The 9,081-nt window shown below is 45.6% G+C and overlaps 1 protein-coding gene across 1 annotated transcript; it reads right to left on the bottom strand.

The window, feature by feature from the left end:
* Nucleotides 1-5,810: 5,810 nt before the first annotated feature.
* On the bottom strand, nt 5,811-8,748 carry LOC128739896 (probable RNA-binding protein 19). Its single transcript, XM_053835402.1, has 5 exons — nt 8,646-8,748; nt 7,589-8,578; nt 6,979-7,528; nt 6,260-6,908; nt 5,811-6,198 (listed from the first exon to the last, which is right to left on the bottom strand). Exons 1-5 carry the CDS (start codon nt 8,679-8,681, stop codon nt 5,829-5,831), a joined length of 2,595 nt encoding a protein of 864 aa, XP_053691377.1. The 5' UTR covers nt 8,682-8,748; the 3' UTR covers nt 5,811-5,828.
* Between the last annotated feature and the right edge of the window lie 333 nt (nt 8,749-9,081).

The raw sequence follows: 9,081 nt of genomic DNA, 5'->3' as shown, positions 1-9,081 counted from the left end.
TTTCGTTCCAACAACCAACCACCAGTGGTCGTTAAGTGTTGTGTTATAATTAAATTTCACACACCACACACATGTAGCAGCTCTGAACACGTGTTCTCATCTGGCCCATCTACGCTAGGAAAAGCTTGTAGGTATCTAGACATCCAATGCGTTCGAAGTTTGTTTCCGTACCCAGCGTGTCCATATGACACTGTGCCACACATGTGCTACTCCGAGTAGTGTCCGAGCCATACAGCAGAACTATTAACGGAGAACTTTTCCCCCCAAGCCAGCTGGCCACATCTTTCGGTTCTGGCTCGAACATCGTAGCGCACAAACAGAACACCTTGCGCGCCAGAAAGCTGAAGGAGATAAACGAGTGGATTTAGGATAAATTAATTAGATAAATGTTTACATTTCGTGCTGATAGCTTGGGCTGACTGTCGGACTGTCCCTGATGCTTCCGAGCAGAGAATACTGGCTCTGCTCCGAACCTGAAGCCAAGGTGTATGGCGATAATCTCTATTGAAGAAAGTAGCATCATTGGTTCACTACCTGTCATGCTGGACACATTAACTTTACGGATTAAAGACGTCGCTAGGGATTTATTTCGCTAATCTCAGAGCAACTACACATATCAACCTCCGGAGTTGTTCTAGCTGCTATTGAGATGTATCGGATGTGTTGGCTTTTGAACCCGCCTAGTGTAATGGAGGTGTATAAAAGGATAACTGATTAGAAAAATTAAAAATTAGAAAAATTAGAATCTATTTTAAAGGCGTTTGTGACATCAATCGTGACTATGGAACAATATCTGTCACCCCGTTTTTTGCCCCGTTGCCTACTCGGCCCTCTCTATGATTGACTTGATAGCATTGACGGTGCACTTGCCTAGGCACTGCTCCAGGGGTTTGAGTCCGCATGGCGGCATAGCACATCAGCATAGGAAACAGGATTTCTTACGACACCTAAAATGGCGCTTGACAAGCCAACCTCGCTTCTTTAAGCTCAATCCCACGCGCTTCAACATCCTCATCGGCACTGGCCCTCCCAACAAATAAATAATAAATAATAATAATAATTCCTACCTCCTCGTGGAACCAGCCGGAATACGAGCAACCTTAGCGAAGATCTGGTAACTTACTTACTTACTCAATCAGCTTCAGGCCGTGGTTTCCTCTGCTGTACGCAGAAGTCGTCTCCATTCCACTCGGTCCATGGCCGCAATTCGCCAGCCATGTAGTCTGCGTAGGGTCCGCAGGTCGCCTTCCACTTAATCGATCCATCTTGCTCGCTGCGCGCCACGCCGTTTCGTTCCAGTCGGATCGTTTTCGAGAACTTTTTTAACCGGGCTGTCGTCCGACTTCCTCACGACGTGCCCAGCCCATCGCAGGCGACCGATTTTTGCGGTGTGAGCGATGGGTGGTTCCCTATGCAGCTGAGGCAATTCATGCTTCGTTCGCCTCCTGCACGTTTCATCTTCCATCTGCGCTCCGCCGTATTCGATACATTAATGCCAAGTCCAATCCGTTTGACTTCAGCTTTCAGTCCGATGTACGTTTCCGCCATCCTCTCAAAGGTACGTGTAATGATGTCAACGTCGTCAGTGAAACCAAGAAGCTGGACGGACTTCATGAATATCGTGCCACTCGTGTGTATCCCCGCTCTTCTTATCACACCCTTCAAAGCGATGTTGAACAGCCCACCACCTTGCCGTAACCCTCTTCGAGATTCAAAGGGACTTGAGACTGCCCCTGATACTCGAACAACACACATTACTCGATCCATCGTCGCCTTGACCAATCGCGTTAGTTTATCCGGAAATCCGTAGTAATGCATAATCTGCCATAGCTGATCTCGATCGATCGTGTCATACGCTGATTTGAAGTCGATGAATAAATCATGCGTGGGCACGTTGTATTCGCGACATTTCTACAACACTTGCCGAAGCGCGAAGATCTGATCCATGGTAGCACAGGCACCCATGAATCCCGCTTGATATTGCCCCACGTACTCCTTTGCAAATGGTGACAATCGACGACATAAAAGTTGGGAGAGTACCTTGTAGGCGGCGTTCAACAGTATGATTGCGCGGTAATTACAACAATCCAACTTGTCGCCCTTTTTGTAAATCGGACACACGATGCCTTCCGTCCACTCCTCTGGTAGTAGCTCCCCCTCCCAAATGTTGACAATGACTCAGTGCAGCGCTCTAGCCAGTGCTTCACCACCGTATTTCAGCAGCTCGCCGGGTAGCTGATCAGCCCCAGCCGCTTTATTGTTCTTCAGCCGACCGATCTCTTCTGCTACCACCTGGAGGTCGGGGGCTGGTTTTCTGTCGTCTTCTGCACGTGCTCCAAGATCTATTGCCATATCGTCACCTTCATGTTCAACTACATCGCTGTTAAGGTGCTCGTCATAATACTGCTTCCACCTCTCGATCACGTCACGTTCGTTCGTGAGAAGATAACCGTCTGAGTCCCGACACATATCGGCCTGCGGCACATAGCCTTTGCGCGAACGGTTTAACTTCTCGTAGAACTTCCGTTTATCGCTAGCACGGTACAGTTCTTCCATCGCCTCGCGAACTCGTTCTTCCTGTTGGCGCTTTTTTCTCCGGAAGACCGAGTTTTGCCGGTTCCGTGCTTGTTTATATCGCTCCACATTCGCCCTCGTACGGTGTTGCAGCATTCTTCTCTTGCACTAATTACTCGCATTTGCCGTCGAATCAATCCTTTTTTCGGTTCGGATTCATTGTACCTAGTGCCGCTAGAGCAGTACTACCGATAACGGTCTTCATGCCTTTCCAACCATCGTCAAGAGTTGCTGCGCCAACTTGCTCTTCCGTTGGTAGCGCTGCTTCCAGCTGCCGCACGTAGTCCTGGGCAACTCCGGTGTCTCGTAGCTGCTCGATGTTGGGTCGCGACGTACGACTTCGACGCGTATTATACACCGTCAAGAGTTTTGAGCGCATGCAGACTGCAGCTAGGAAATAGTCCGAATCTATATTCACACTGCGGTAGTTGCGAACGTTTATTACATCAGAGAAGAATTGACCGTCGATTAGAATATGGTCAATTTGGTTTTCTGTTCGTTGGTCTGGTGATCTCCAGGTGGATATCTTTGCGAGGGAAGAAGGTACTTCGGACTACCACACCGCGGGAAGCTGCAAAATTTACGCATCGTTGGCCGTTGTCGTTATTTGTGGCATGCAGGCTGTTTGGTCCGATGACCGGTCTATCCAGCTTTTTACGCGCTATAATGGCGGACGCTATAAATTGTGTTCGTAATATTCGAACAATCTTTTTGACAACTCTGCATCCATCAAAACTGGGCACTCTTCTCATGTACGGCAGTGTTGCTCTTTCTTTCGTTTACGCAAAAAAGGAGAGCAATAGTTTTGTTTACATTTCGCACATTTTTGCTCTCCTTCTTTGACGTAAACGAAAGAAAGAGCACGGTAGTGTTGCAAGAGAAAAGTGCCAGATTTGATGTATGCAGAGTTGTCAAAAAGATTGTTCGCATATTACGAACACAATTTATAGCGGCCATTATTATAGCGCGTAAAAAGCTGGATATAGCTTCCCGTCCTACCTGCGCGTTCATGTCACCGATGACGTACATTTCACGTACCGTCGCGTACAGCCATCATACACCTGTTCCAGCTACGCGTAGAACGCCTCCTCCTCGTCATCGGATCTCCCTTCGTGAGGGCAGTGCACATTGATGATACTGTAATTGAAGAAACGGCCCTTAATCCTCAACTTGCACATCCTTGCGTTGATCGGTTGCCAACCAATCACACGCTGGCGCATCTTTCCCAGTATTATAAAGTCGGTTCCCAGCTCGTTGGTGGTGCCACAGCTCTGGTAGAAAGTAGTCGCTCGATGCCCGCTTTTCTATACCTTCTGTCCTGTCCAGCAAAGTTCCTGGAGTACTACGACTTCGAAGTTTCGGGGATGTAGTTCATCATAGATTATCCTATCGCAACCTGGGAAGCCGAGCGATTTGCAATTCCATGTCCCGAGTTACCAATCGTTCTCCCTATTTTGTCGCGTAGGACGACGCCGATTGTTCCAATCCCTATTTTCTTCTTCGTTGTTGGTAACTTTTTGTTTTCCAGGGCAGCTTTTTGGGCCTGCCCCTAACTGTCTGTCTCGCCGGAGGACCATCGTGCACAGCACTGTTTAGAGTCCCTGCTGGCACTAGGACGAGTATAATAATCAGCCGCCCCTAACATTTGAAGCCCAAGATCGGGTAACTAACCCCAGTGGAAACGATGGTCGTATACCGACAGGGACGGAGGCACAATGTTGTTTCGGCACTATAAAATAGTAGCCCTATCTCAAAGCTCGGTAGTGTGGCCCTAGTAAAGCAATCTACCTAAATTAAATAAGACTACGAGAATTTAAGCAAACATGAATCGGAATATTCGGCATCGACGGCAGGCGACGAAATAAGGACAACGAATAGATACCCGGTAATTGATCGCTAAACTTCGCTAGTGGTGACCGTGAGCTACTCGAACAGAAAAGGCAGTTTTACCAGAGCGGTGACATCACCAACGAACTAAAAACGGGCATTGTATTGTTGAGCAGAATGCAGGATCGCGTAATAGATGGGAAGGTAATCAACGAGAGAATGTGTCACACCATCATCAACGTGCACTGCCCGCGCGAAGGTAGACCCGTCGATGAGAAGGAAGTGTTCTACGCGAGTCTGGAGGCAACATACGACAGCTACTCGTCATCGTTTTTTTTGTATGCCAGAAGGGTTTAAAAGGCCACTGCGACTGCCTTAATGATCGTCTTTTGTGGCAGGCCCCGATTGCTGTACACGTAAACTGCCACAAGAGTTTACGTGTACAGGAATCGGGGCCTGCCACAAAAGACGATCATTAAGACTGTCGCAGTGGCCTTTACCCCCAATGCTTGATCTACTTTACCCACTTATTCTTCGCTATAAGTACCATCCCTTATTATAGCCGTCCCTGGCGAGGACTCATTCGTACCTCTAACCAGTACACTTAACTATTGGAGGGACATTTGCACTGTCAAGAGGCTTCAGAGGGTAAATATAGAATTCAGCATGAAGGAAGGGTAAATGAGGGGCCTGCGAATAAACGCATGCTAAAGTCATTTGACATCGAATGGCTTGATTCTACTAAGATTTGAACCGACGACCACTCGCTTGTCAAAGCAGACTCGGTAACATTGCGGCTGCGGAGCGCCCTGTGCAGAACCCTTATTATACAAGTAGTTCTTTGTGGACTTATTTGGTGGAGTACAAACTGAAAGCGAAATGGTGGAGATTTATGAATCACGAGCTACAGGCACTGCTTGGAAAGATTCCCCAAAGTTTGTGGAGAAGATTATTCCAAAGCTGGATGTGGTGCATTCGGTGGACGATTCACAGCCGCTTAGCAAGACACATCCAGCATCCTAATGTTTTAAATTCGTGTTACATTTTCGAGTCAAGAGACCCAACATTCGTCGCCAAATCTGCTGCTCATGTTGTAACCGAACATTTTCAGTCTTGGTTCAATAAATCCGGCTGTTCAACACCAATCTGTAAAGACACTAGGTCTAGCAGCGATAATGCAGCCATTTCGCGAAATGTTGTTATTCTGTCGAAATCCAGCATTATTCTGTTGCGTACATCTCAGATAAAAACCTTCGGTTTTGGAGAGAAAGTATGATGAGGCGAGTTCTTTTTGCAACAGGAAGCTACTCAAGCAGATTGAAGTCACTTTCACGTTTAAGATGTTGGAATTCGGATATATAAATCTACAAAAACGGATAAATCGTTGAACATATAATAACAACACTGGTTTTAACTTAAGATTATCTTTAATCAAACCCTCCAACATCATCATCTCCATCGTCAGCATCCAAACCGTCAGCGGCTGCAGTCCCGCTATCTCCAATCTCTGACGTGTCAAACACGCCTTTGCGACTTCTTTTCGAACCAGCCGTCCTTGCGTCTCCAGTAAACTGCTCCGCCGTACGTTTCCGTAAATCTTCAACACCGTCTTCCGCTTCGGCCCACTCCAACACCAAGCGCCGCCCATACAAGTGAGTGCTCTTGAACAAAGTTTCCATGGCCCGCTTGGCATCGGCTTCCGTAACGAAATCGACAAAGCAAAAACCTCGATGGCTTTCATCCGCACCGGATACCATCTTCTTTGGCAATCGAACTGATCGAAGCTCCCCGAAGACACTTTAAATGAATAAGTTAAATTTAATATGTGGCTAAATATTGGAAAAACCTACAAACATACCTAAAAAGATCCCGTATTTCCTTGACATTTGCCTGGAAAGCAACGTTTCGTACGAGTATTTTCGTACCGGTTTGCTTTTTGACTTTCGTTTCCTTCCTGCCGGCAGCCGCTGATGCACTATCCACGCTCAACGTTCGATCGCTGCGCGATAATTCCACCTTACGACCATCCAGCTGCAGAGATTGCAGATTCTTCAATGCCGTATCCGCCGAACGGCGCAGTTGAAACTGTATAAAACCATAGCCACGACTCTCGGTTCGCTCTCCGACCTTTTTACGCACAACCTGAACAGAATGAATTTCACCAATCCTAGCAAATGCTTGCCGAATCGTTTCCTCGTTGGTTTGGAAGCTGAGGTTCTTGATAAACAGCGTGGTGCCCTCTTCCGGGGGGACTTCGGAAGCCTTATCCACAACTTCTTTGTTAGCAGATAAAACTTCCTTGTCTTTTAATTCTTCTTTCTTGTCAACAATTTGCTTCTGCTCTTCGTTATCCTTTGTTTGGGTTTCAATATTAGTGACATCTTTCGTTTTTCTGAAAGTATCAGCTGGAGCCCATTCCAGATAAAGTGGTGATGACTTGAAGCGAGTGTAGGCTAGTTTCTTAAATGCTTTCTTGGCTTCGCCTGGGTTTTCAAACTCAATAATAGCTGCGAATAATTGTACATTTTCAAAATATGTAAGAGAGACAATAATATTGTCATAATTAAATCAACATACCCGAAACACCACTTGGTGGTAAAATAACACGACCCAGCAGTCCAAATGGAGAAAAGCGTTCGGTCAACTCAGTCACCTTGGTTCCAGCAGGTAAATTTTTCGCTAAAATAATCGAATTGGATCGGCTCTTGACGACACCGTTGAAAGCATCCAGATGAATTTCATTGTCTTCCAAAAATCGTTGCATTTCCATCACTATTTCGGTTTCGCCCAGAGCCAATCGAACCGCTGCACTAGTCGTTCCACCCTCAGCAGTGAGTACTTCTTCCTTGGTTTTTCCATACTTTTTCGCGACGACCTCAGCGATAGCATTTTCTCCCATAAACAGAGTATTCCAGTTATGCGACGATTGAGCCAATTTTTTCAGCTGCTTTTCTTTCTTTTGCTTAAAATTCAGCCCGGACTCGTCCTCCTCCTTTTGCTCTTGTTCCGATTCATTAACCTTGCCAGGAAGAATATGAAACATTCGACCGTGGAAGAAAGTACCATTCAGTTCATTGTACGCAAGCACTGCGTGCTCAGGCATAAGAAAGGTAACTGTTCCGAATCCCTATTAAAGATTAAGAAAATGTCAGTTTAAACATTTAACCATAGTCATACCTTAAACTACCTTAAGTTTTCTCGTGTTGGCAGCAATCGGTAAATCGATCTCCGCTACAGGACCATATTTTTCGAACAACTCCTTCAGATCTTCCTCTTTGACCGAATAGGCCAAATTTCGGAAAAATAGTTTACCGCTGTCGACAATGCTCTCACTACAAACCGATTCCTTCTGTCGGATCCATTTGGGATTCTCTTTCTTCGCCGATTTCTTTTCATCCTCACTCCGAAAACGATCCTTCGCCGTGAAATCTACTACTTTCACTTGCTTACCGCCAAGAAAACTTTTATCCTTCAGTAGAGCCTTCTTGAGTTCCCCTTCCGTCTTGTAACCCACGTAGGCAAATCCCTTTTGCTTGGGCGGTATCCGAATTGAGTATGGCTTTACTGGTTTGAAAAATCGAAACAAATCTTGCCGCTTTATCGACGATGGAATGTTGTGGATCTTGACCACAAATAAATTGGTTATCTTCCTTTCTTTCGGTTTTTTCTCCGCCTGTTTTTCTTCCGCTTGCGGCAGCGATTTCACTTGCACTTCTTCCTCTTCATTTTCGGATTCAGCCTCACTCGATTCTTGCTGAATTTGATTATTCCAAACAGCAGATCCGGCCTTTTTTTGAACCTCGACAAACTCTTTAAACAACGGGTCGTTTTTGTGCTTCTTCAGAATCTCGTCTGCCGTTTCGACTTTTACCTTCTCTTTGGATTTCTTCGTATCCACGCTCTGCTTTACCTCGGAAAGGTCCTTTTTTTCTCCACTATATTTGCTCCAGGTTTTCAACTGTTTGGCTTCCCCCAGTGCTACACAAGCCGCCACACTCAATTTCGACGTCCTCAGGAAGGTGTTGTTAAAATGCTGGATCGCTTTATTTGCCTGTTCTTCCGACTCGTACCCGACGAAGCCGAAGTTACGGAACTTTCCTTCCGGTGTGTACTTTAGCTGGACATCCGTTACGATACCGCACCGGCTGAAATGATCGCGCAATTTGGCTTCTGTGAACTGCAGAAAATGACGCATTAATTACAGTGAAAAGTAAAATGTGATTTTTCCTACTAGAGATACTTACCCCATTCGGTAAATTTTTTATAATTATTCGCGACATCTTAGACTAAATATGCTCGAATTGGAAAAACACTAAAATTCACAACATATCCGACCGCGACTCGCACGTTCGCACGTGAGAATGTTTTGTTTTTCGAAATTTGACAGATCCACCCATCCACCCATCAACACGTTAAAGTGGTATTTAACGAGGGGAACACCGATGCGAATGGAATTACAACCGTGGTACAAAATCCTACATTTATGTGGTTTTCACTCAAAGGGTATTTATAATTTAGGTAAACTTTAGGTAAATTTAGGTAACTTTGCATTGTGTTTAATTTAGGTAAACTTTACCTTGAAAATTAATTTTGAAACTGCGACACGGAGAAAAATGTATGCTAAAAACAACCATATTTTAGGTTGTTTCAACCAGGTTTTCAAATTGAAATTTGCGTAAA

Source organism: Sabethes cyaneus, chromosome 1 (assembly GCF_943734655.1).
Source record: "Sabethes cyaneus chromosome 1, idSabCyanKW18_F2, whole genome shotgun sequence".
Classification (NCBI taxonomy): domain Eukaryota; kingdom Metazoa; phylum Arthropoda; class Insecta; order Diptera; family Culicidae; genus Sabethes; species Sabethes cyaneus.
The sequence above is the reverse complement of the archived record's forward strand: the minus strand, read 5'-3'. Positions and strand labels throughout refer to the sequence as shown.